Source organism: Culicoides brevitarsis, chromosome 2 (assembly GCF_036172545.1).
Source record: "Culicoides brevitarsis isolate CSIRO-B50_1 chromosome 2, AGI_CSIRO_Cbre_v1, whole genome shotgun sequence".
Classification (NCBI taxonomy): domain Eukaryota; kingdom Metazoa; phylum Arthropoda; class Insecta; order Diptera; family Ceratopogonidae; genus Culicoides; species Culicoides brevitarsis.
The window spans coordinates 20,622,656-20,650,100 of record NC_087086.1 but is presented as its reverse complement, the minus strand read 5'-3'; the positions used below and the strand labels follow the sequence as shown (position 1 = coordinate 20,650,100).

Genomic DNA, 27,445 nt, shown 5'->3' with positions numbered 1-27,445 from the left:
AAGTTTGTATTAGTTTAAGTCCAAAAAAAAGGGTTTAAGTTAATTTTTTCTTTCACGATGATGATGATCCAATGTCCTATTTTTTTGGGTTAATTTTCTGATTTTTTTTTTTTTTTTTTTTTTTTGTTAAAATAGGAAAATTTTGTAAAGTTTTTGTAAGAATAATTTTTATCCAAATTTTTTTTTAATTTAAACCGAATTTTGATGATTTTTAGATATTTGAAAATTATACCTGCCTAAATTAATTAGCATCAACAGCGAAAAATAGTGGAATCGCACTTGAACCGTCTTACACTCAATTTAATTTACAAACTACCAGTCGTACGCTCATGAAAAATACCAGTCGTTACCGTCTTCGCTGCCACTTGCCTTCACGCTGATTCAATTTTTAATTTTAATTGAGGCGTTTAATTCACATTTTTTTTTAATTTCTGCCCTTTGAAAAGGATTATCAACTTTTTATCGAAAGAAAGAAATTGGAAAGATTTTTAAAATTACATTTCAATTTTTCGTTTTGAGCTCGTGTTTTTATTATTGATCGGAAGAACAAATGTCTCAAAATTGCAAATGGAACCTAGAAAAAAATTAAACATTTAAAAAATCAAAATAAATTATTTTACATTTATTTTCCTTTTTATCTCAATAAAAGTTAAAACCTTGCAGTTTAACAAATTCATAACAAAAATTAATTTTATCCACAATGAGACATTGTTTAATTTATTTTACTTTCTTTATCTCAAAGCATGAATTAAATGGTTGCTTAACGACTTTTACTTAACTTATACGATATCGAATGAAAATAAAAAAAGAAATTAATAAAATATACGTTTAATTTAATTTTAATTTATATTTTTTATTATATTCTCTTTCATGACTTTTTTGTGACGTTCTAATTTCTGTTTTTTTTTTCCTACATACTTAATAAAAAAAATGAAGAAGATTTAAAAATCAGATCAGAGCAGAACAAAACAAAGGATTCTTAAATTTTTTTTTTATATCTCCTGCCATATTTTTTATATTTTTTTAAAATTAAATATCTCGTCGATCTGTATAAAATCCTTTTGTTTTCGTAATAAAAATCCTAAGATTTCTAAATTGTAGCCTCGCTGTGCAAAAATAGTTGTGTAGGTAGTATTTTTATTTAATTTAAAGGAGGATTTTATTTTTTTGACTGATCTGGTTTTTTTTGTCGTTTTTCGAGCTGACTCTTGCATCTCCAAATTAAAACATAAAATACTAAATATTTATCCTAAGGTGTTTTTCTTTTGTCAAGTCTGAAAATACTAAGATCAAAAATAAAATGAAGCATAAAATGCAAAAAAATAATTTTAACTCTAATTATTATGATTTTTTTTTTCTTGAGGATGGTCTCTTTCTTATGATGTGATGTGTTATGGTTTATTATTGGAGACACATTTTTCTTGTGAGTTTTCTATGGTTTTGTTCGAAGACACATTGTTTGCTTTTCGGGAGAGTCAGAGCTATTGTAGTTTTGGGTATATACGTTTTTCTTTAATAATAATTATTAATTAAAATGACGTTGCTGATGTTTAATCGCGAAAACCAAAAAAAAATATATATGTTGGAATTCTAAGCTAAATGTAAAAAAAACATTAACAACGAATCTTCGTCATATATACAAAACTTTACTGTTTCACTGTAAGCAACACGAATTCTTATGAACTTTTGAATTTAATCTACGCTTTGCTCGGTATTTCTCAAGATACGATAGTTGTTTTGCGTTGATAGCACCTCTCCTTTTCCTGTAAAATTTAATTATGAGTAATGATGGTAATATGTAGAAAAAAAATATTTGAAACTTACTCTCTTATTAGCTCTACAGCTGCTTCATATTTTAATCCAAGTTCTATTAATGCTAGTGCTACGAGAACAGGGGCACGACCTAGTCCGGCAACGCAATGTACTGCAACACATGTGTCTGGATCTTCGGTAAATCTGGAAATTTAAAAGAAAAAGATTATTAAAAATTGAATTTTTTTTTTTTTATTTTTTGCGATAATTTCGAGTTAACGTTATTAAGAAAAATATTTGCTTTTTAAATTGAACTTCATTTTTCGTAACTTTTTTCGGGAATTTTTTTTATATTTTTTTATTAAATTTTTTCCCTAAGTAAGGCCGCTCCAAATGAAACTCAATAGTTTTGTCCGATGCCCCATTTTAAATTCGAAAATCCAATGGGGCAAAATAAAAAAAAGTTAAAAATTTCATCAAAAATTACCGATTTTTGGTGTATTTTCATAATTTTTCAAGAAATTTTTAAGAAAATTTTTCAATTTTTAGTAATTTTTGTATTCAAAATCGTATTTCGACATAAAATTTTCTTTAAAAAATAATTTTCATGAAAATTATTGAATTTTTTTTTCAAAAAAAAATTTGACAGTTATTTTTATGATATTAATTTTTTTTAATTTTAATTAAAATGTTTTTAAATCAATTTTTAATACACAAATATCAATGTAAAAAACTCAAAACATTTTGTATAAAAAAAAAGTATTTCAAAATTTTTTTATTTTTTTGCCCCTCTATTTTTATTTCAAAAATTTTGGACAAAACTATTGAGTTTTATTTGGAGCGGTAAAGTTAACTATGTAAGTAAAAAAATATTTTTAAAATTAAAGTTTAAAATCTATTTAATATAAATCTTAAAGAAAAATTTTGTACTAAATTTTTTCAAAATATAATGAAAAGTACAAAAATTTTGATAGAAAAATTAGCTTTTAACCTTTTTTTATTCTAGTTTATTAAAAACTATTAAAAGAACAGATCTCGATAAAATTAGAATCATCAATTTTTATTTGAAGCGGTCTTAATATCAGAAAATCTCCATTAAAAAAAATTAAAAAACTTACTTTTGCTTCAATATTTCGAACCATTCATCAACTACGTTCTGTGGTGGGAAAGTTCCATCCTCAAATGCTAAATCTTTAACTGTAATTCCTTGCGCTATTAAGTCGTCAAGTCTGTAACTAGGCTCACACACGCGAACTACAGTTGTTACATTATTTTTTTTTAATTCCTAAAATCGAAAGAAGAAAAAGTTTAAAATTCAATCAAAAGTCAAAGAGGTGCATGGTACTTACAGCTATGTAGGAATGAATTGTCAAATCACTTGGTCGATCAGTGATGAGAAATTTCATTCCCTTACATTCGATTTTAGCTGGCGCCGGTCGAATATCCTTTTGACGCATTACGGTTGACATTAAAATAGTTTTTTTTCTTATAGAAACACTACCAATAGACAATGTACAAGTAAAAAGTGTGTATATGTTTTGTCGTTACTCGAAGGATATTTTTGTTATGTTTCTGTTATTTTTTTTCTTATTTGGTATATTCACTGCACAGTAACTTTGTTGGGTTACTTAAGTTTCTCCTTTTTAGTTTTTTTTTTTATTTGTTGATATATAAATTGTGCAATTGTTGAAACCTGTGGAATAAATAAACAAGAACTGATTAGAAATGTTGCCCTTTAAATTCTATTTTTAGTACTAAAGACACAACTACAAGTGCAAATGAGAGGTCAGAGGGCCGGCTTTATGGTGATTTTGGCAAATATTGCTGTTCATGCGATGTATTTGCACGTGGTATCAGAGATTGAGTCACGTAGAACGGCAATAAAAACTTACTTGCTTCAAATAATTGGCCGCCAACAATGTTGAAAGATTTTACAGTGTTGTTTTATGATTTAGCGTTTTCCAGTCTTATTTGATATTTTAGAGCGAATCTACGATAAAAAATGAGGCTTTTTTAAATATGTTAGAAAAAAAAGATAAGAAATTGACAAAATGTTTCAAAATCTGATCCGGTTTTTTTATTCTATGAATTTTTTTTTTGAGATAAACATTTTGTTATGATTATTTAAGATAAGAGTTCATCTCTCTTATTAGGGAAATTCTCAGGCTTTGATAACGAGGCAATTGTTTGGTTGAAATTTTTGCTTTAATTAATGCATTTTTTAGAGTAATAGTTTTATTTTTTAATTTTTGTCAAGCCAAGCATGTAAGTTTAAATCTTTTCAGTGAATAATTTTGAAAAGTTCAATTTAAGAGTGTTACAATCGCTAAAAAAGTTTTTTAATAAAATTTTTAAGAAGGATATCGAGCTGAAGAATCTTAAAATTTCAAAAAAATCGTAAAATTCCAAAAGTGTATTTTTGAATAATATTGAACAAAGAATTAATATCGAAATTTATATTAAATCCGGTGTATACTATAAATTTTATTACTTTTAAAATTTTGAGTCAAAAATTTAGTAAATGAAAATAATCTCTTAATTTTGCACAAAATTTTTTTAAGAAACTACCACTTTTTTGTAATTCAAAACAAAAACAAATAATAATAAATCTGAGCAAAAAAAAAAAATAGCTAAAAAACTGTTTCTTTATCAAAATCTGAGAATTTTTCTCTCTAGAGATATGAGCGCAATGCACCAAGTAGTACATACTTTGAAAAAATAACGACTCTTTGATGCGTTAGGTGCAGATTGTGAATTTTTATCAAAATTTATTAGAGCTGTTATCTTTTCAAGTGTCAATAAAGATGAAATTCAGATGTCGAGAGTTGATAAATCTTTAAATATTTAACATGTACAGTTCAATTTACGAATTTTTCCATAAATTTTAGTTATTTTGTAGCCAGTGGAGAACATAGAAGATTAAAGGTCAAAAAATTTTCAAAAAAAAAATTTAAAAAAACCTTGAAAAAAGAATCCTAGGCGCAAATAATCAAAGAAAACTCTTAAATTTTTATAGTTTCTCTCCAAAAAGGTTCAAAAATCATTTTAAAAATACTTTTTAAAGACAAAGAACTGAACTTTGATAAAATTTGTTAGAAATAAAAATTCGATCGGAGAGATACACAAGTGTACAAATTCAAGATATTTCCGGATTATCGGACACATGTCTGACAATTAATTCTCCGTAATAGATTTCAAAACATTTTGCTTTAAAACTGCATGACTTACTACCACGAATCACGTTTACTTACAATAATTTTAACTATTTCCGTTAGTGGTATATTCGTGGGGTGTATAATATAATATTCCTTTCGAAGCTCAAGGTAATTATTTTCTTTTGTACTAAAAACTCAAAGTTTTAACTGTAACTCAAGTGGTGTGTGTATCCAAATACGCAAATTTGCGGAAAACTCAGACTATCTTGCTGATATAATAAAACGTCCAATGACTTGAGAGCTTTTTCGCTTCTTCTTTCTGCTTCTTTTTTTCTTCGTTACAACTTATTTGTGCTGCGCCTGACAATAATCTGCACTGTCCAAATGAAACGCCATAGATGAGAAAACAACGATATTTTGCAACTGCAAAAGACGACAGAAAAAAGAGAAATTTTATTATTATTATTATTTACCTACCATTCAATAACAGAAGCGAAAAAAAAATTGAAAAAAAAAATGTTTGATGTGTACTGGGTGAGTATCGTCGTCGCATCGAACAACCAAAAATATTCCTCGCACTTGCACGAAAAATAAATAAATTTAAAACGTAGATGTCTAATAACAAAGAAAAACGCTCCGTGGAACTTAAAAAACTTAAAAAGTTCCAATTTTGCGGATTTAGCAGAGACGAGTTTAAAACTCACATGTAGGAACTTTAATCGGAGTTTGATTATTTTTTTTTCTTTCTTTCTCATAAACTTGACATTGGTCTGATGAACTTGTCGTGTTTGAATTTTGTATTTCACTAAGAAGAAAACTTGGCCCGTACTACATATGATCTCTTATTTTTGTACTATTTTATTTAGTGATGAACGGGAGCGCGGCGTCGTCGTCTGTGTGCGATGTTGACAAAAAGTGTTTATAAATAAATACTTGGACATCATTTTGTACATTCTAAGAGAAATTTCGTCTTTTTTAAGTCATTGTGTCAATACGTACAACAAAATTCTCAGTAAACAAAAAAAAATATCATAATAAAATTGAGTGACGTAACGAGCAAGAGTGCAAACAAGACGGAACCACAGCGAGAGGGCTATAAAATAGAGTACTAGACTCGACCTTCTGCCTCTGCATGTGCAGATCTACAATGCTATAGCCATATCACCATCAACTCTACACTATCACTATCACTGACGTATGATCAGGTTCAAAGTTTTTTTTTCATGTCTGGCACCTGTTTGTTCTGGTCTGCACACACTTTGTCTCTTCGTGCCTAATTTTTTTTTTTTAATTTTGTTTTGTTTTTTTCTTCCGTGTCATGTCGATTGCAAGGATGAGCCATTTATTGTCGTCGTCGCAGTCGTACCACCATCAAGCTTGCTTTTTTCCGTAACAATCAATTTCGAGTATTAAATATGATTATTCAACGTTGCTTTGTTGTTATGCATTTTTTTATGTAAAACTTATTATTATGCACTCATTTGCCAACTCCCATGAAATTTGGAGATTTTTTTTCCTTCTTTGTCTGTGAGTCTTTGGATCTCGATGCAAGTTCTGGATTGCGTTGCAACTTGAAAATTATGAATTTTTGTTGCGTAGAACATTTCTGGTTTGTTCGATTTTGTCGCAAGCTCGCAAACAGCACAAGGAAAAGATGATGAATCCAAATTTTTTTTTTGCTGGTGATTGATGGAAAATTTACTTACGAGAAAACTAGCCATAAATTTTATTTTTGTATCTGCGAAGGAATTTCACGTGTTCCACATGCACTAATCCTTATGTAGAATAAATAATTAGACGTAAAATATCTGGTACAAACTTTAAATTAGCTACTTAGTCTTTTTTAACTTTTAAATTAGGGTGCGCAAAACATTTGTATTTTTCTTAGGGTTGCCAGTGATACATGAGGCACGTAACGTAATTGCATGGGGAAATCCATAGTGACGAGTGAGGCGAATGAAATTGATAAACACCGACAGATGGCGCTGCAGATGGATATTTCCGGTTGTTTGGCGCCACTATCGACGATATTTTGAACTAATTTGAGTACTCAAGTCAATTTTGAGCCATTTTCTATATTTTCCCCCTTGGAAAATCAAAAGAAAAGCTCAAGATTTGAAATTCATGGAAGAAAATTTCTCGGAAAAGTGAAAAACTTCAGAGATATGGGCATGAAAAGTCATACGAGTTTCTATAGTAACGTGCACAGACTTGTACAAGTAACTTGAATAGAAAATCAGACTTGTACAATAAACTTGAGACTTCAATAAAATCGCCTCCGCTAATTCAAATTCCAATTCTTCGGACGAAGGAGTTCAATTTGTTAATTTATTAATTTTAAATTATTTTGCTGATTAATTTCGCCACCAAAAGTTGCATATGTGTTAAGATTTAGTGTTTCGTGTGTGAATTTTATCATGATATTCGCCTCCCGTTCGGTTATATTTTACTAAAAGGCAAGTTAAAGTCCCGTCAAACAAAAAGAATCACTTTTGTACGAGAATGTATAAAAATGCACAAGTATTTGTGCTAAAAAAAATAGTGCTTTAGCCTCGGGCAATTGTGGATAAAAACGGCTAAAAATGTTCTTTATGTCACACAAGTAAGGACTGCAAGACAAAAAAGACCAAAACAGGACACGAAAGTGATTGGATAACATTCGTATTTACTTCCTTTAATTCGTCTTATGTGACTATCGTGAGCTGTAGCTGTGTACCTCCTCGTACAAATTGCTGAAAAATCTCGTGAAAAATGAGCAAGAAATTGTGAAAAATTAAGAAAAAGTGACAGTGACGTGCAAAAAGTGATAAAGTTAAGGTGTTTCGAAGGTTTTTTCGTGAAAATTGTGTGGCCTTGTGTGAAAAACTCCTTTTACACACGCACACATTTACACCACAAGTCGCGACTGTACGCGAGTTTTTCATGTGTTTGTGTCTAAGTTTGATGTCAATAAACCTCAAGCAGCAGAATGAACCTCGTTGTACAATAACAAATATTACTGATATTTACTTTGACGTGCTTGGACCTCCTTCTTGGCTTGGACTCGAATGGAACTTTTTCAATGAAATTTCTTTCCATTAATGAGGAGCAAATTTCTGAATGACGGAATTTTTTTACATCGGAAAATTTCGTTGCATAAATTTCATTGCGTAAGACCTTCAAGTCCTTGCGAAGGAAAAAAAAGTCCCGAAATTGTTTAGAACTTTTGCTAGGATACACAGCAGAAACGAATGAATACCTACATATAAACAAGGTCGTCGCGTATGTATCTGAAGGTCGTGAAAAGTTTCAAAAGTGTGCGTGTGTTTGTTGATATTTCGTGCATTTGTGTTTGTTTTGTATAGTGGTTGTATATAAAAACAAGATCTAAAAAGTTTGTCATTAAAAGTTTTGTCACTTGAGTTCATTTTATTTTTTGTGAACATTCTTAAGGTTCGAATTTTGAACGAGACTTGAAACTTAGTCTTAGAAATCTTTTTAAGAATTCGTCTTTAGTTTATTCATTTTTTTAAATTCGGGAAAGTAAGATTTTTGACATTTTTGATTGATAAGATTGTCCTTGTTGATATTTATATGAAAAAAGTTAGGTCACATGTCCAAAAATTTTATTTCGTCAAATTTTCTTTTTTTTTTAATTTAAGAATTTAAATTAGATTTTTCTTCATCTTTAACACCCGTCGATTTTTTAAAATTAAACAGAGTTGAATGTGATGAGCTATGCAATAAATGTTACACCATAATTCTGAAATTTTCATACTTTTCCATTTTGTTTTTTCTTGCAACGTCCTATGTTTTTACTAAGAAACCCAAACTGATTTTCGAAACAGGTTTTGAGTTTTGAGTGGCACAATTAAAATAAATAAGTTGAAACTAAAAATCCATATTAATTTTGTAAAAAATTTAATCAAATTTTTTTATGCGAATCTTTTTGGGTTTTTAGTAGTGAGTCATATTCAGAAAAGCTTTTTAATTATAAATTTAGAACGATAAATGTAAAAAATTTGTGGAAAATTAAGAATTTTTCCAAAATATGGCGTGTAAGATTCATTGCATACCTTATCACATTCTAAATGCTCGATTTATTTTAAAAATTGTATATATTGCATATTTTAGGTTCTAAAGAAGTTTGCAGATGACACAATTTTCGACAAAAAAAAATTAATAAATTTATTCACCTATAGATAACATAACGGACAGACAGACAGACAACGAAATAGACATTTTTTTAACAAAAATCCAATGAAATGTGTTTGAATAAAAACTAAAGAGAGAAAAAAATGGAAGGTGTGGTTTGGAGTGCTGTGTAACTGTATTTGCGAATAATTTTAAAATCTGCATTGATACCTGTCTACAATATAAAAGACATGTAGCACTGTTTTATGTAAATTTTCCGCGAGTGAATTTGCACAAAGCAATGACCATAAACTACTTTTCTTTCTCTCCGGCAGGTTTTCATGCTTCTTGTTGATTTTTCGGAACGGTCGGAACGTCAATACTCTGATGGAAATTTGAATTAATCACTCATCATCGTCGTCGTCGTCATCATCATCATCATCACCACCACATCATGGCATCCATTAATCCCGCAGGTCGTGGAAATGTGTCGGTAACGAATATCAATTGCCAGCAAAACAACTCGACAGACCCGTCGACGTCGTCGCATGGCGTGGATGTGATAGTTGCGGCGGCAAAACAGGAAAACAGTGGCAGCATTCGGATATCAGTGCCAAAAATGGAGGAATTCGAGGAGGAAAGTGAACTAGTGAAAATTCAGGAAAAAAGTCAAGTTAACATGCGTGAGCAACAACAAAAGCAAAACAACAATCCGCGTCCAATGTCGTGGGAAGGCGAACTCTCGGACAACGATGATGGCGCCATGGATGTCGAAAATACCATTATAAAAGACGAATCTCAGTCGGAGTCGATAGATTTGAGTGGAAGTGTCGTCATGAAAGAGCCTCCATTGTGTTTCAGTGACGCGGCTCCTGCAGCGGCGATACAGACAAAAACGGAAATGGACCCCAGTGTCATGGGAAAAATGAATCAACACTTCTTGAACAACACTTCTAAGAAATTGCCCGATCTGTCTGCCGTCAAATACGAGTTGGGTACGGTATCGGAAGCGCTAGTTGCCAATCAATCGCCCTTACTGGTGCGTTCAAAATCAAATTTACTGCCAACGAACCCGAGTCCGGATTCGGCAATTCATTCGCTGTACACTCATAGTTCGCCGAGTCAATCGCCGTTAACGTCGCGACACGCTGCTTACGGCACGTCTTTGAGCCGGAACAACAGCGATGCTTCGTACAGCAGTTGTTATAGCAGTCCAACGAATTCGCCGATTCAGGGACGTCATCATCATCCAGCTGCCTACGGAAGTATGCAACATTCGTTGTACAAGCCACTTTTCGACAATTCCATGGGTGGATCCGTAGATATGTCGGCGAAATTCCAGCAGCAACAACAACAGCAGCAATCGGATAGCGATCAAATGGGAACAACGGGCGACCAAGACTCTGTGCCATCTGCCGGAATATCGCGACAGCAACTCATCAACAGTCCGTGTCCCATTTGCGGCGACAAAATTTCCGGTTTCCATTACGGGATTTTCTCGTGCGAATCTTGCAAGGGATTTTTCAAGCGTACCGTGCAAAATCGCAAGAACTACGTTTGTCTACGAGGCGCATCGTGCGTCGTTTCGATCGCGACACGAAAAAAGTGCCCAGCCTGTCGCTTCGAAAAGTGCCTTAACAAGGGCATGAAGCTCGAGGCAATACGAGAAGATCGAACGCGAGGCGGTCGTTCCACGTATCAGTGCTCATACATACTGCCGAGCACACTTTTGGGTCCATCAACGTCTGCTGCCAACGATGCCGTCCACAATATGCAAAATCACAACGTGCAAAAGCTCCAAGCGGATGCCCTCAAGTACGGGGAAAATGCGAACAACAAGCAAATGTATCCGCATAACGTACGAATTCCGACGTTACTGCAAGAAATTATGGATGTGGAGCATTTGTGGCAATACAATGAGCAGGAACTGCAACGGTTGAATCAGACACCGCGAAATGTCTCAACGGAGTCTCTTACGCGGAATCCACTGCTTGCGAGTGCCGGTCTAAATGGCGAAAATTCCAGTCCTGACATGATTATCACGTTGTGCAATATTGCGGATCATCGTTTGTACAAAATTGTCAAGTGGTGCAAAAGTTTGCCGTTATTCAAAAATATTTCGGTAAGAATTTAGTCATAAAATTACCTAAAAACCCATTTTTAACAATAATTTTCGTTGTAGATTGATGATCAAATCTGTTTGCTGATAAACTCGTGGTGTGAACTTTTGTTATTTTCCTGTTGTTTCCGATCGATCGACTCTCCGGGTGAGATAAAGATCTCGTTAGGGAAATCCATTACACTGGAGCAAGCAAAGGCGAGCGGTTTGCAGGTAATTTTTTTTAAATTTAAAATCGTGAAAAAATTAAATCAAATAAAAATGTTTAAATGTGAATTTTTGTAAATTAAATCAAAATTAAAACAAATCAATCCAAAGAAAAAAAAACATTTTTTTAAAAAATTTAGTGAAATACAGCAAAAATCTATCATTTTCGTCATAATTTGGACATTTTTGACCCTTTTTGCTAACGAAAAATTTTTTTCAAAATTCATTAAAAGCTTAACTTCATAAAAAACAATATTTCTACAAATATTTCATCAATTTCAGGCATGCATTGAACGAATGTTAAACTTGGCAGACCATTTACGACGATTGCAAGTTGATAGATACGAATATGTGGCAATGAAAGTCATCGTTTTACTTTCCTCAGGTAAGAATTTTCTTCTCCAATCCATTAAATCATGACTTATTCTTTTTTTTCCTAAAATTTCACAGACACATCTGAACTTAAAGAACCCGAAAAAGTTCGTGCTAGTCAGGAAAAGGCTTTGCAGGCATTACAGGCGTACACACTAGCACAGTATTCTCATATACCAGCCAAATTTGGTGAATTACTTTTAAAAATTCCAGAATTACAGCGAACATGCCAAGTAAGTCTTAATTTTAATTTTCTCAAACCACAATTAATTAAAAAAACAATTTTTTTAGCTTGGAAAAGAAATGTTAACGATAAAGTCGAAGGAAGGCGAAGAGCCCAGTTTTAACTTATTGATGGAATTACTGAGAGGAGAGCATTAATAATAATAAAATACAGATAAAAATCGATTGAAATGGTGTAAAAACGTGAAAAAAACAGAAAGAAATGAACTAAACGCATAAAGAAACAAATTTTCTTCGTAAAAATCACAAAACGTTCCATATTTGATAGAAAAATTTTTACAAACAAACAAAAAATATACACTCAGTGCCTCCTATACAGGTCTCTAGTTTGAGAAACAAAAAAATTTAGACGATTAAGGACCATCAATATTGTAAACAAAAAAAATGCCTTTTGTAAGATCAAAACAAATAATACGTATGTTAATTGCAACATAAGAACTTTACACATAAGACTAAAAAAAAAAACAAAATAATAATACAAGACTTCTATTGAAAAAAAACATAAAAATATTCGGCTTGGGTTGTAAATAAAAAAAAACTCGAGAGATTTTTTTTGTATAGAAAATTAATCATAACGTGACCCAGATTTCGTACTTCAAAACTAGTGTTAATTCTTTTAATTTTTAAATTTAAATTGCTTTTAGATGTAATTCAATTAAATAATTGACATTTTATTAAATATATCGAATAATCGCATCAACGGATCGATTCCTTTCGTCGGCTAAAATTAAAGAAAAAAAATAAAAATTGACAGAAAAAATTATTTATGAAAAAATAGTTTTTAGTTAAGTGAAGTATTTCTTACGTTATTTTGGAATAATATGAAAATGTATCTATTTAAAAACGGATTTATAGTTATTTATAATTACAATTAATTGTGATAAGACATTATTTTATTAGTTTTTAAGAATTATAAGGAGAAAATTTCTTTGTTAAAATTTAATGTATTATTATTAAGTTTTTCCAATTTTTTTTTCTCTGACTGAGTTTCTTGTTGTTTAACCAATTTTCATATTTTTTTTTATTGAGGGACAAAAAGTGAAAAATTAAAGTGATTTTGGTAACGGAATAATAGAAGCTCGATTAAGAGCTTTGGTCTAAAATTTAAATCCAGAAAAAAAAATCTAAATCTAAAATTTGCCATGAATTGAAAATAATTTTAAAAAAATATTTAAGCCAAAATTCAAAAGATCTAAAAAATATTTATTTTTGAAAAACGACCCTTTTTGAGTAAAAATGTTCATAAAAAACAAACGAAAATTCAATTTTACAAAAATTAATTAATTAAATTCAATTATTACCGTTACAACATCAAATTTTAGAGAAATTTTACTATAATGTTCACTTCACCCTATTATTGGTAGAGTCGTATTTGCCATATTGTCTTCCCAGTTGTGTAATCTAAATATTGAAGAAACAAGAAAAAACACTCTTTGACATTGATTTAATCAATTATTTTGTTTTTCGTTCTTTCAAGAGTTCTTTCCTTGAATTATTAACTAGTTAAATGTAGGTTAGTGTTAATTTTATTCATAGAGAAAAATAATAATTGAGAGTTGGACAGCTTTTTTATATACATTAAATATTCGTTTCCTTATATTTGATTTTATTTTACTTTTTATTATTTCAGTAAATATAAATTTTTAATAACAATTTAACAACATATATGAAAGAAAGTAATAATTTTATGCATGAAACCCAGAAGATATGAACAAAAATGTACTTATTATTATGAAATAAGAAATAAATTTGTCAATTTAAATTCCAAAACATTTTTTATTTACTTCCGACGACGCCATTGGCGATCAGTTTCAACGCTCTGGGGTACGCGACGTGTTCAGCGGTGTGAATTCTTTGAGTTAGAGTGTCGACAGTGTCATTTGCGTGAATGGGGACTGCTTCTTGCAGGATAATGGCTCCTGTATCAACGCCTTCGTCCACAAAGTGGATCGTGCAACCGGACTCTTTTTCACCTGCTTCGAGTGCCTGACGTTGAACATTCAATCCGGGAAATTTGGGCAACAACGATGGATGAATATTGATCAGCTTTCCCTTCCACGTTTGAATGAAAGAAGGACTCAAGATGCGCATGAAACCAGCCAGACAAACGAGATCCACTTCGTGCTTTTGTAATGCGAGGGTCAATGCTTCATCAAAACTTTCACGTGTCGCGAAATCCTTGTGTTTTATCACAACGCTCGGAATTCCCGCGAGTTTTGCACGTTCCAGGCCATAAGCATCCGGTTTATTTGAGATAACAAGGACTACTTCTGCGTTCATGCCGAATTCGGGTTTCCGTGAGTTATCCACCAACGCTTGAAGATTGCTGCCATTGCCAGAAATCAAAACTCCCACACGCTTCTTCGTCCGATAGGCCTTTTTGAAGACATCCAGATCCTCGACAAGCACTTGTGGCACTGACATATTGCGAGAAACGACATTTCCGATCTTTTTGGCGTCTGATAACTTTGCTAAAACATGTTCCGCATGCTCAGGCGACACAACCATGACCATTCCGATGCCACAATTGAAGGTACGAAGCATTTCTGTTTCATTAACATTCCCTTTTGCAGCGATCCATGCAAATATTTCGGGAATGTCGAAGGATTTGGCACTAATTTTCACGCCAAGATGTCTTGGAAGGACTCGGATGACGTTTTCGGGAAGACCTCCGCCTGTGATGTGAGCTAATGCTTTGACTTCTTGCGATTGGATCAACGGCAGCAAGGATTTTACGTAAATTTTCGTTGGTGTGAGGAGTTTTTCTCCGATTTTTGATACCGCAGCATCGAAGAGACATGTGTCGCTTAGTTTAATGTCATGTGTTTGCAATAATTTGTGTATTAAACTGAATCCGTTGCTGTGTGGACCACTCGAGGGAAGTCCAATAAGAACATCTCCTTCCTTAATTTCATTTATTTTTGGTAAAATTTCGGGCCGATCAACGACTCCCAAAGCAAATCCAGCTAAATCGTATATTTGTCCGCCATAAACGCCGGGCATTTCAGCAGTTTCGCCTCCTAAAATTAAAAAAAAATCAATCAAAATCAATTTTAATGATCAAAAATCCAATTCTTACCCAACAAGACGCTGTTACTGCTGATACATCCGTCACAAACTCCCTTTACAACACTAACCATCGTGTCTACTTTCAACTTTCCACACGCGTAATAGTCCAAAAATGTCAGCGGTTGTGCGCCACAACACAATAAATCATTCACACACATCGCTACCAAGTCAATTCCAACAGTATCGTGTTTATTTAGCTCTTGAGCGATTTTCAGTTTTGTGCCACAGCCATCTGTAGCTAACGCGAGTAACGGATCTTTCATGCCACTGATGACATTTTTCAATCTGAAGCATCCTCCGAAGCCACCCAAGTCACCTAAAACTCCTTCAATCACGGTACTTCGTGCGTAATCCTTGATATTTTGCACTGCCTCGTCTCCTGCCTCGATATCGACACCACTGCTTTGATAAGTGACACTTGCTTGCTTTTCGTTCTTCTTCAACGAGAGTTTTTCGCAAATTTTGTCCAAACAACGATCGAAATTGTTCACAACAACTTGATCTTCGTCAGTTTTTCGTTTCCGGACAACTCCAATGTGCCGTGCTCCATTCAAACTCTTCCACTCTGTGTTATTTTTATCAACCACCAAAACCATTCCGACGCCACAATTGAAGGTTCGCAACAAATCGCTATTCGGAACATTGGCAACGGACGAGATCCATCCAAAAAGTGGGGGAATTTCAAACTTTTCGGCGTCAATTTCACCACAAAGCTCTTTGGGAAGCACTCGATTGAGGTTCAAAGGCAATCCACCGCCTGTGATGTGAGCTGTTGCTTTAACTGCGTTCTTGCGCAACAAGCTCAAGACATCTTTGACATACAATCGCGTTGGTTTCAAGAACTCTTGACCGTATGTAAGTCCTTCAGCACTAAAGACAGCTACCTCGTTCAAATTCAACTTTTGTAATTCAATGATTTTGTTGATCAAACTGAAGCCATTGCTGTGTAACCCGTTCGATGGAAGTCCAATTAAGAAGTCACCTTCTTTAATATCCGAAACTTTTGGCAACATGTTGTCGTGTTCGACAATTCCGACGCAATATCCAGCTAAATCGTATTTGCCAGGCTCATAAATTGATGGCATTTCAGCAGTTTCACCACCTAAAGAGACAAAATTTAATACAAAAATAATAAAAATCGCTTAAAAAGGAGTTTTTACCTATGAGAACAGCATTTACTTCGCGACATCCTTCAGCAATGCCTTTTACAATGGAAGTGGCAATCACCGTATTTAAGTTTCCACACGCAATATAGTCCAAAAATGCAAATGGTTCAGCTCCTAAATTTTTTTGAATAAATTTCGTCAAATTTTGTGAAAAAATTAAAAAGAAAATTATTTTCACCTGCACAAATGACGTCATTAGCACACATGGCGACCAAATCAATGCCTATTGTGTCCCAAACTCCTAATTTTTCCGCTAGTTTTATTTTTGTTCCCACTCCGTCAACGCCTTGGACTAAAACTGGATCCTTATATTTGGTCAAATTTCCTTTTGAGTCCTTATATTGCAGCTAAATATGCAAAAATTTCATTTTAATTTGAATTTTAGGGTCAAAATTTAGGAAATTCGTACCTTATTTAATTCAAATAATCCAGCAAACCCGCCAATATCACCCACAAGACCTTCACGACGAGTTCCGTAAATCAAAGGTTTGATCTTGGTCACAAATTCGTTGCCGGCATCGATATCCACGCCACTTGACTTATAAGAAATTGGAAGCCTGGTGAATGAAAAAATCGTATCATGAATGAAAAATGTTTATTTTAATGAAAAATTGTTCAAAAAATTACTTTTGAATTCCTTTTTTAGCGATATCCGTACGATATTGAGCTCCTTCGAACAAAAGTTCTTTACATCCGTCGGTAGCAACTTTCGCTGCCTCTTCCAGTGTCGACCTTAATGCAACGTTAATCAACACACGTCCGCCATTTGTCACGAATTTTCCTTCAGCGTTCTTTGCGACGCCAGAATGGAACACCAAATGGTCCGCCGTTGGTTGACATTTTGCCAAACCTTCGATGACACATCCCTTGGTCGATGATTCTGGGTATCCCTTACTTGCGAGAACAACTCCCGCTGCATATGTGCCCGTTTTGAATTCCAATTTGACGTTATCGAGCTTATTCAGGCACGTGGCCTCGCACACCTCAAATAAATCCGACTTGAGAAGTGGGAGAATTACTTGAGTTTCGGGATCACCAAAGCGACAATTGAATTCGAGCGTTTTCGGGCCATCTGGCGTCAACATGATACCGGCATACAAGACTCCGTTGTACTTGATTCCCTCTTTGCGGAAACCTTTGACGGTATTTAAGAGAACTTCGTTGACAACAAAGTTGAGTGCATCTTCGGAGATCAATGGACAAGGGCAATAAGCTCCCATTCCGCCAGTGTTGCCGCCTAAAAAATCAAAATTTAATGAAAATTAATGATTTTTTTTCGGTTAAAAATCTTACCAGTGTCATTATTTCCGATGCGTTTGTGATCTTGTGCCGGCAACATCACTTTAACCGTATTTTCATCGGCGAATGCTAACACTGAGATTTCCTCCCCGCTCAATTTTTCCTCCACAACGACAATATTTCCGGCATTTCCGAACTTGTTCGTGCCCAAAATCTCGTCAACAGCCTCGCAAGCCTCATCTCGCGTATTGGCAACGATGACTCCTTTACCCGCTGCTAAACCGCTCGCTTTCACCACAAGTGCATCAAAAGTGGCATTCTTGATGAAATCTTTCGCCTTTTTGGCATCCGTGAAACTTTCGTAACGCGCCGTTGGGACACCATGCTTTACCATAAATTGTTTCGCCCAATCCTTGCTGGCTTCGATTGTGGCACCGGCTTTGCACGGGCCAAAGCACAAAATGTTGGCCGCCAAGAGAACATCAGCCAAGCCATTTGCGAGCGGGTCTTCGGGACCCACAACTACCATATAAATGTCGTTATTTTTGCACCATTGAACGATCCCCTTGAAAACATTTTCGAGATTACAAGAGATTAATCATCAGTTTTACAACAAAAACAACAAAAAATATTTATTTATGCTGTTTCCCACTGAAAGTTGTAAATAACTATCATTGGTACTATGCAGATTCACTCTCTTTCTTATCATGTTTATTTATTTTTTCATAGTTGCTTGACCCGATTGACTCTTCTTGTATGCGACGCATCAAAACTACGTAGACACACGATACCCGAAAAACAGGTTTAGGGTTCTTACCTTGAAATCGTCGACTTTGACGTCGGTGACACACGTAGTTTTTGCCTCCTGAGCGATTCCAGGGCTTCCGGGCAACGCAAAAACTCTCTTAACTTTCGGACTTTGGGATAATTTCCAGCAAATTGCGTGTTCGCGACCACCGCTACCGATCACCAACAAATTTTTTGCCATGTTTTTTCGTATTTTTTATCTTATTGGATTTTGGAATGTATCAAAAAAGTTTTTTTTTCGGGTGTGACGTATAAAAGGCACTTCTGGAAGAATTCTGTTAATGAATCAATTAATCAATCAAGAGTTTTTGACTGTTTTACAACTTGATTCGGCGAATGTTAATTGGAAACTAACCACTTGTGGAGGAGCGCGCATGCAGTTTGAATGGAAATGTAAATAAAATATTCGTTAATTTGTTGTAAAAGTCTCATTTCGTACTTAAAATCGTATGAGTTGAGACTTTTTTCTTATAAGACATCTAGTTATTGGAATTTCGTTGCGATCCAGCAAACATTTCAATTACAAAAATATTTTGAATTTGAAATTCGTTAAATTTTTGTCGGAAAATTTCAAAAATTCATGGATAACAAACAAATTTTATTCGAACAGTAACGAAATTATTCAATTCGGCATCGGAGGTGGTGGTCCCATGGATCCCATAATGCCCAAACGGCACACAGGAAGCCTGGTATTGGGCGGCATCGCATCCAACTTGAACAGAGATCCAAAATAAATGTGCTGCACCACCGGAAATTTGCCCAAAACCTCTTTTTGATACATTTTTATCAATCCAGTGCAGATTTTGGTCCAGCTCGGAACGGCACTAATACTCCACAATTGATTTGAATGTTCGGCAAAGTTGCCCGTCTTCACTTGACGAATGTAATCGATGCAACTGACGAACATAAAGTCCTTCCGCAACTCATCGATCACCTTATCTTCGACAAATTTCACAGGTTCGATGGGAGAATTGATGGCAAATTGCGCACTGCCCCAAATAAACGGCACAAATTGAAAATCATCCAAACTCCAAACGCCGTGACTGCCAGCAGGTTCCATCCGATAAGTCACTTGCAGCTTGCGACAAAAGTTTAGATACAAATCGAAGACTTTGAGACCGACAGCCAGTTGATCTGCCTTCGTGAGAACATTAATTTTGAAAAGTCCCATCAAAAACATGACAAAATTGAGTTCGTGACCCGTGCCGTAATCGATTCTTGTGGCATTTCCAAAGGAATCGCGGAGATAAACGTCGAGCTCTTTGGCAGCGTCATGTAAATTCGTCGGGAGAAGATCTTTGATGAGGTCTAAGGAACTATTGGACATTTTTTGGTGCCACTGGCGGTATGCCATGTTACCGAAACGTTGTGGTTGCTCGACTGGCGGTGTCTCAATCGCAAGTTGCTCGAGTTTTTTCAGTAAATTCATGATTTTTTGACACGGCTCGGATATGGAAAAGTTCTCGGTGAGACGCTTGCCTTGCACAGCTTCACTGATGTTCCCGATAAACTCAAGGATTTGGTAAAAAGTCTCCGAACGCTGCCATTTACCCATGTCCAAGGCATTTTTTATCTGTTTTTCTGGCACCACAAAAAGATGATCGCTGGAAAAACTTTCTGTCGCACCTAAAAAAAAACAGTAAAATAAGAATTTTTGATCGTTTCGGGGGCTAAAGAGAATATTTTACCTGTTTCCGGCTTCTTTAAATCAGTTCCAGCCTGGTTTTGAGCCATTTTACAACGATTTTTCTCCGACTGATGATTTTTTATTCAACAACAAAAACAATTTAAACGTCAAAATTGCAAACGTCAATGTCAGAAAATGTTGACACCTGATGTCATCTTTATTTTTTATTTTGGTTCTCAATCGAGAAGCACCTTCCCGTGTCTTTATGAGACAAAAACCCTTTTTATGGACAACTTGAGGTCCTGTTAAACCGTTTGAATTACCTCTTTGTGATCATCAGTCCGCGGTAAGTCCTGCAAATGCAAAAATTTTCAATGACAATCGCGTGATAAGTGCGTGCATTGAATTAAAATTTTTAATAGCTTACCTTGATCTTCTTTTTTCCACTTAGTCATTCAATCAATGTCGTTGTAAATAAATAAAAAACCAAAGATATGAGTAGTGAAAAGCTTAAAGTGACACAACGTCTCTCCGATGACCTGGAAAACTGGATGCAAAATCTCAATGCGGAGGTGAAACGATGTATTCCGTTGATAAATCTGGCGATTCCCGGGAGTCACGATTCCATGAGCTACGGAATTAATCGCAAATCCAAACCAGCGCCCGATGCCGAAAAGTCCATGGTGTACGTTTACAAGTTTTTCCTGCCCTGTGTCGTTCGTAGATGGGCCCGCACCCAAAAACTTTGCACAACGGAACAATTAAAGTCAGGAATTCGTTTTCTTGACTTGCGCGTGTCCAAAAAAGGCAGTGAATACTACTTCGTTCACGGGCTGTATTGCGAGGAGGTCGAAACGCCGCTCGAGGAAATGCGAAATTTCCTAGATGATCATCCCGATGAGTTCATAATTCTCGATTGTCAGCACTTTTATGACTTTACCCCAGAGGATCATTTGCGTTTCATGCAAATCCTGGAGAAAACGTTCGGCACTCGAATTTACGAGCGAAAAGGAACACTGCTCGAGTTGACATTGGATCACGCGGTGACGCAACGCAAACAAGTACTTATCGTGTATCGAGAAATGCGCCATGTTTCAGGAAAATTTTGGTATTCCGCTGATTGGCCGACACCTTGGCCCAATACAGTGAATTTTGAGAAGCTGGTGAATTTCCTCGATGACACGCTGGAACAACGGGCTCCCACAACCGGATTTACCTCGCAAATTGTCTTGACACCGGATGCGAAATATATCGTGCCGCGCTTCTTGTTTTCCCTAAAAAGTCGTCTTGCAAAACCGTTATTGAAGAAAATTAAGCATTGGCTGCAGGAACAGCAACCAGGACCGTAAGTCAATTGTAAAATATTAAAAACTCTTAAAAGGCCGTTGCAAATTTTAGTTTTGAAATTTCGTCCTTATAGAAAAAAATTAAAAATTTTGTCTCATACCCCATTTTACATACATTGAGACAAAAAAACAATAATGAAAAATTACCGTTATTACCTAACAAACTTCCCATAATTTTTCCAAAATATTTTTTAAAAAATTTATAAAAGTAGATAAAAAATTACAAATGAATTTTTTTTTTGAAAATTGTAAAAAAAAATAGCAATCAACAATTATGTATTTCAAAACTTTATCCTTCTTTCGAAAAAAAAATTTGAAAAAAATTTACCAAGTTAAATAAATTTTTTTTTTTCATTTTTAGGTTCATTGAAGGCGAAAAACCAACATGCAACGTCTTCTTAGCCGACTTTGTGGATATCAAAAACAGCGATTTTTGCAAAATTGTCGTGGACTTGAACGAGAAAATCGATTTGAATTCCGAAATTGATATTATCGATTGCTGGCAAATCACGGATCACTTTGAGGCACCACCGCCAGAAATGGACATGACTTTCGAATAATATTCTAAACTCTAATTTGTGAGCTTTAACAATCATCATAACGTAACATGACGACTGCGGTGTAGTTTTCTGCAATGCAATTTTTAATCGTTCATCTGTGGTTTTTCATCACACGAAACACACACAAATATTTAAGCCTAAAATACGGGATTTGAGTGACTAAAAGTATTAATTGTGGTTTTTCAAATGTTTTGTACTCTTAACAAGACTTTTTCTATATTCAAACAAAGTTTGAACGTTTTATTTACACATTCCAACACGTATGGAACTAAATATTATCAAAAATATATGCTTTAAAAGGAATTTTTAGAATGGTTTTATTCACACGCAACTTTCTTTTCGTCTGTCATTCCTGACAAAATCGGTCTCTTCCGAGATTTTTTGTTCCAATGTCTCGTAATATTGGGCATTTTTTAGTATATGTTGTCTCCAATGACTGTTACTTAGCGAAATATTTGCCTCGCCGCCATACTCTTTCGGCAGAAATTGACTTGGGATGTGTTTTTGGAGGGATTTCATGTTGGATCCATGGGTAAAAATCTGTAAAACACAATTTCATTCAAAAATTTCCATTAAAATCACAAAAGAGCTTGAACTTACTCTGCTTCTAATTTTATCTTTAAGGAATGGTTTGAGCATACTAAGAATTGTACTGAAATAAAATGGTTCGTGGATCACGTGAAACGACTTGAATCGCATCGGAAACACTTCTTGCACAACTTCGACCGTGCGTTTGGCTAAATGTGGTGTGAGAAAGCGAGCATGAGCGAAACGGACACCAGCCATATCCAAAATGACAATTATTCCGCCAATTTGGGTCTCTTCCTGTCGAATGAGTGTCTCGAACCATAACATGTTACTCCGGAACACGTAATCCACTGGCACGCGATATGGATCCAAATTTGCTTTAAAAAAATATTTTTTGATTTTTGATCAAAAATGACTTTTGCACGCAACTTACCGACTCTGTAGATGTAGATTTGTCGTCCGAATGTCTCGTCTATGGGTAATGCCGTTTGAATGTCCATTTCGAGTACAAATTGCATGTCAATTACTGGCGAGACGCGAAACAACGATGGAGAGTGTTTTTTCATGTCGCGATATTTGTTTAAAAGCTCAAGAGCTTTTCGCACGTTGAACTTTCGGGCACGTAAAAATCGCAGGAAAAAATCATCGGAAAGATTTGTAGAGGAAATTTCGGATTTTAAAGCGGTGAGAGATGATTCTACTAAGAAAGGTGTTTCGCCAAGCTCTTCTCTGGCCCTCGTTGTCCATGTGGAATCTAAAAAAAAATAAAATTTTTATTTCCAGAAATTTATTTTCTAAAAAATTTAAAACTTACTTAGAGAAGGGAATTTAGTTTCCTCATCAGGACCACAACATGTATCAATGGGCATTAAAACCGCTTTTTATGCCGCCTATCAAAGAAAAGAGAAGAGAGTATTCTCAATAAAAGACGTTGCATTTTAGACAAAAACGTGACGAGACGATGCAACATCAACTGTTTGTGGTATGACGAAAAATGAAATTCATTGTTGATATTTTTATTTCATGTGAGATTCCCTTTTTTTTGACATGAAGCCAAATTTGATTAGGCATCAAAAGGTTTTTATTAGATTTTCTTCAACATTTTAAACTTTTTGCAATAAAATCGTAACTCATAAAAACTGTTTGATAAAATCACAAAGTCAAGTGTCAAACATTTTTTTGGAAATTTGTTAAAAATTGTTGGTACTTTTATGTCTACCGACTATTACTTTTTATTCTAAAAATACTTAAACGACATTAACACACTTTTTTTCTAATAAGAAAATTCTTCTGTATATAAACGCATTTTTTTCTACGGAAATAAGAATTTTATTTTAGGTTTGTCGGTCACGGTTTTAATTATTTTTTAACAACATTTTAGGAATATTTTGTGAATTACCGTTAAAGGATATTAAACCAAAGGTAATGTAGACAAATTAATTTAACAAAAAAAAAACTTTTAAACAAACAATTTTTAAACGTTGACAGTAGAAAGTTAAATAAACAACTGATCGGATCATAAAAATGACGAATTTAAATTTAAACATCTTGAGGCAAAAAGAGAAAATTCTCATTTTTTATCTCAGAAGTGTTTTTCACTCTTGAGATGGATCTTTTGAGTAACGATCATTGAAATAAATTTTGGCGCGTAAAATATTCTGATTTACTCTTTAAAAATTTTTAGATGAAAAATTTCATCTTAATATCAATTAATTAATTAATTAGGTGAGTTATATAAATAAAATTAAAATATAAAAAAATTATAAATAAAAAATAAATGAAATAAAAAATATTTAATAAAATAGAAAATAATTAATTGATTCCGAAAAAAATATTTTTTTTTAAATATTTGCACACCTCTTTTCATATTTCAAGAATTTTGAAATTATAAAAATAACACAAAAATCGTAAAAAAATTATTGAAAAATTTATTATATTTTGTTCATCATTCCAGAGATGGAAAATTTATATTTTTTCCTGATATTTTCTAAAATAAAAATTTCCCCAAAATGATTTAAAAATCAAAATTACTCAATTTTATAGATTTTTAAAATACATTTATATATTTAAATTTCTAAGAATTAAATTTAAAAAAATTTTCCCTTTAACACTAATTTTTTTTTTCATAACATATTTCACTAAATTATATTTGATGCTCTAAAATAATACGAAACTTCTTGTAATACATGTCCATCTTGCAACGCAAATTTATTTACGAAGAATAATCCCAAGAGGGATAATTGACAAAAATTCCTGGACAGAGATCAGCTGCTTTTGTGAGAAATTACCTCCGGCAACGCTTTCGTATAAACAACACACTTCTACACAATAGGCGAACGTAATTTTAACAGTGTACTTTCTCTCATCTAGGACCTTTCACTCTCTCTCAGAGAGAAAAACAAATCCTTATTTTCCGCATATACGCGTCGTGTACGCTAGAAATGTAGAGAAATTTTCCCAGTGCAATGCTCAAACAAACATTCGACATACAGATTAGTTGCCGAGTAAAGTTTGTAGCATTAAGACGTAATAAAATTCTGCTTCCTTTCCGAGCTAAAAGGGAGAAGGAAAAAGAGAAGAAAACTTACAAAGAAGGCATTTTCCCCGAGGAAAAAACATAAAATATTGTGTGAGTTCAATGAGAAAATAACAAAGTTAACGAATAATTTACAGTGTGTGAATAACTCACGTGACAAAAAATCAATTTTCAATCATGAAATAAAACAAATCCTCTTTGTACAATTTTCAATGTTATTGTATAACCCACATAGCGTTACACACTAATCGTATGTCAGTGTTGTGCTAAATAAAAAAAAATATTAAATAATATTAAGAGATATTATCACATAGAAGGAAAAGCGTAAATAAATACGGAATTCTCGTCATTGATGGTGATACAAAGTGCTTTAATTTCCTACTTATTTGACGACACACGACGATTTTCATTCAAAATATTGGAAAAGAGGGCGTCTCAAAAGATTTCTGTGTGTGTTTTTTTATGTTGAATTTATTAGATGTAAATAAAAAACGGATAGGACAAAAAACTGCTGGTTCGTTAAATTTTTGGTTTGTCTTTTATGGTTTGTGTGCCACACATAAATAAAAAAAAAGAGGAAGAGCGTTTTTGCTGGGTTTCGTATGCGTGTGGTTGGCAACATAACATAATGACAGCAATTTCAATTAAAACTTAGCTTTGGCGGATATTCGTCAGTGTTAAATGATACCAGATTAAAAGCACAATTTATCAGGCGATGATTTAAAAGTCCTTTAAAATAATTAATTTATGAGGAGAAATTTATTGTTTTTGATACATAACAAGGCTGTTTATTTTTAGTTTATGGAGGTTTATTGAAAGCTCTTTTGATTAATTTTTAACTTTTAATTCTTTTGAGCTAACTTTAGATTTTCTTAAAATTTTAGTACATTTCTTCCCAAGTTCTTTATAGAAAAAGAAAAAGATTATTCTTTTTATTTTTCAAATTTTTTAGTGAAAAATTATCAAATTTATGAAGAAAAATATTCATCTCTAATAAAAATTATATTTTTTAAATAAATATTTTTTATACACTCAGAAGGTCCATTAAATTGAAAAATTTATTGATTTTTGTATCGGCCTATAATAAATTTTAATCGTTAAATGGTTGAGAATTTCCAACAATAGATATGGCTGATTCAAAAATTAATTTTATAGATCTACAAAATATTCAGAAGGAAGTATATCGAGTAACAAGTAACTTGCAGTATAATTATTTTTTTTTAATTTTTAAGGATTTAAAAATATTTATGAACATAAATTTCGAAAAATATGAGGGTTGAATCAAAATGTGCATTTTTCACTACAAAATTAATGATTTTTAAACTCATTTCGATTGAAATTTCGATTTTTTTAAGAGATAATTGTTGAAAATTGTACTAAATATTGTTTTTTTCTTATATTTCTGTTTTGAGATATTTTCAAAATATTAAGAAAAAAAATTGATCAAAGTTTTCTCAATTTTTAAATTCAGCATTTGGAAAAAAATATCAAAAGTACGAATTTTCTGTATACCTACTTTTTCTTTCATGAATTTTATCTTAGCTTGATCTGCATCAAAAGAGCTTTAAAACGCCAACAAACTTTTGCTTCTTTATCCCCCATTCAAAGGGTTGAAAATAACTCATTCCATCATGTACAAGAAAAATACTCACTTTAAGCTTGAGGCTCTGTTGATTTGTTCAACAAAGTAAACGGAAACAAAATACTTACTTTTCCTCTGCCAGTAATTCAACTTCTGAATTGTATAAATAGACATCAAATAAAAGCCTGAGAGTATTTTTCTTCATGACAAACACAATAAAATCTATCAGAAAAGTTTTGCATATGCAACTAAACAAACAATTTTTAGAATTATTTATAAAGAATGAAAAAAAAAATGTCAGCACTAGTTACTGTCCATTGTTGTGTGTGAAAATAAATAAAATATGAATAAAAGTATTCATTTTTTCGAATAACAAGGCAATTTTCCAAACAAACATCTGATAAATGTATTTTCCAGCAACATATATTGAATAAAAATAAATTGGTCAAAACTTTTAGTGCGTAGAGTTTCTATGGATTCATTCTATTTATTCTTGTGTGCGGTTCAAATTGAAAATATTTTACACAAAACATGAGGCTTTTAGAGCAGCTTTACACGAGACAATTTGCGGAAAACAAATATTGTCATTATAGCAGGTTTCGGTTTTGGCATCGAAGGTCTTTCTTTCCCTTTTTGCACATGAAAAGTTTGTCAAACAACAGAAAAAAATTCTTCTCATGTGAAAAGTTTGGCCGGAAAAGGATGCGAGTGCAGAAAAAAAGACGAACAAAAGGTTATATTTATGCAAATTCAATATTTTTTTGCTGCCATTCGGGGGAGACTTTGTCAATTCGCACATAAAAGCAAGCAAGATAACACAATGAAAACTAATATTCTGATTGCCTGCTATGCCTTCACACTGACATTTGTCGATCATCATCGTCGCATACAATGCGAGGCATATAGCTGCCACCGAGAATAATGGAATGTTGTCTGTCGCTCATTGATTTCCCCCAGTTGTCGCTTCGTTCGTTTGTTTCGGTCCTCATTGTGTGACGAGACAGTGAAAAAAATAAGGATTCGG

General features: G+C 33.3%; 6 protein-coding genes across 8 annotated transcripts; 2 read left to right on the top strand and 4 right to left on the bottom strand.

Moving 5' to 3' along the window:
* Nucleotides 1-1,626: 1,626 nt before the first annotated feature.
* LOC134831344 (PRL-1 phosphatase) lies at nt 1,627-6,783 on the bottom strand. 3 transcript variants are annotated; one of them, XM_063845059.1, is made up of 7 exons: nt 6,614-6,783; nt 5,004-5,330; nt 3,645-3,742; nt 3,102-3,445; nt 2,871-3,037; nt 1,825-1,956; nt 1,627-1,763 (listed from the first exon to the last, which is right to left on the bottom strand). In XM_063845059.1, the coding sequence occupies exons 4-7, from the start codon at nt 3,219-3,221 to the stop codon at nt 1,655-1,657; spliced, it is 528 nt and encodes a 175-aa protein (XP_063701129.1). In that variant the 5' UTR covers nt 3,222-3,445; nt 3,645-3,742; nt 5,004-5,330; nt 6,614-6,783; the 3' UTR covers nt 1,627-1,654. The 3 variants fall into 3 exon arrangements, with proteins under 3 accessions (XP_063701129.1, XP_063701131.1, XP_063701130.1); XM_063845061.1 differs by having other exon boundaries at nt 3,649-3,742; XM_063845060.1 differs by lacking the exon at nt 6,614-6,783 and adding an exon at nt 5,612-5,712.
* Nucleotides 6,784-7,222: 439 nt separating this feature from the next.
* On the top strand, nt 7,223-12,687 carry LOC134830980 (nuclear hormone receptor FTZ-F1 beta). Its single transcript, XM_063844604.1, has 6 exons — nt 7,223-7,363; nt 9,356-11,142; nt 11,203-11,352; nt 11,629-11,731; nt 11,797-11,951; nt 12,010-12,687. Exons 2-6 carry the CDS (start codon nt 9,475-9,477, stop codon nt 12,097-12,099), a joined length of 2,166 nt encoding a protein of 721 aa, XP_063700674.1. The 5' UTR covers nt 7,223-7,363; nt 9,356-9,474; the 3' UTR covers nt 12,100-12,687.
* Nucleotides 12,688-13,546: 859 nt separating this feature from the next.
* LOC134830979 (trifunctional purine biosynthetic protein adenosine-3) lies at nt 13,547-18,598 on the bottom strand. Its single transcript, XM_063844603.1, has 8 exons — nt 18,253-18,598; nt 17,490-18,000; nt 16,824-17,433; nt 16,606-16,753; nt 16,375-16,543; nt 16,191-16,310; nt 15,041-16,132; nt 13,547-14,981 (listed from the first exon to the last, which is right to left on the bottom strand). Exons 1-8 carry the CDS (start codon nt 18,421-18,423, stop codon nt 13,738-13,740), a joined length of 4,065 nt encoding a protein of 1,354 aa, XP_063700673.1. The 5' UTR covers nt 18,424-18,598; the 3' UTR covers nt 13,547-13,737.
* Nucleotides 18,599-18,709: 111 nt separating this feature from the next.
* On the bottom strand, nt 18,710-20,034 carry LOC134830982 (serine/threonine-protein phosphatase 2A activator-like). Its single transcript, XM_063844606.1, has 2 exons — nt 19,931-20,034; nt 18,710-19,868 (listed from the first exon to the last, which is right to left on the bottom strand). Exons 1-2 carry the CDS (start codon nt 19,974-19,976, stop codon nt 18,865-18,867), a joined length of 1,050 nt encoding a protein of 349 aa, XP_063700676.1. The 5' UTR covers nt 19,977-20,034; the 3' UTR covers nt 18,710-18,864.
* A 48-nt stretch (nt 20,035-20,082) lies between these two features.
* Nucleotides 20,083-22,135, top strand: LOC134830981 (PI-PLC X domain-containing protein 3). The gene is made up of 3 exons (XM_063844605.1): nt 20,083-20,215; nt 20,321-21,214; nt 21,577-22,135. The coding sequence occupies exons 2-3, from the start codon at nt 20,364-20,366 to the stop codon at nt 21,773-21,775; spliced, it is 1,050 nt and encodes a 349-aa protein (XP_063700675.1). The 5' UTR covers nt 20,083-20,215; nt 20,321-20,363; the 3' UTR covers nt 21,776-22,135.
* LOC134830983 (alpha-tocopherol transfer protein-like) lies at nt 22,019-23,759 on the bottom strand. The gene is made up of 5 exons (XM_063844607.1): nt 23,703-23,759; nt 23,118-23,193; nt 22,737-23,057; nt 22,376-22,680; nt 22,019-22,315 (listed from the first exon to the last, which is right to left on the bottom strand). Exons 2-5 carry the CDS (start codon nt 23,170-23,172, stop codon nt 22,097-22,099), a joined length of 900 nt encoding a protein of 299 aa, XP_063700677.1. The 5' UTR covers nt 23,173-23,193; nt 23,703-23,759; the 3' UTR covers nt 22,019-22,096.
* Between the last annotated feature and the right edge of the window lie 3,686 nt (nt 23,760-27,445).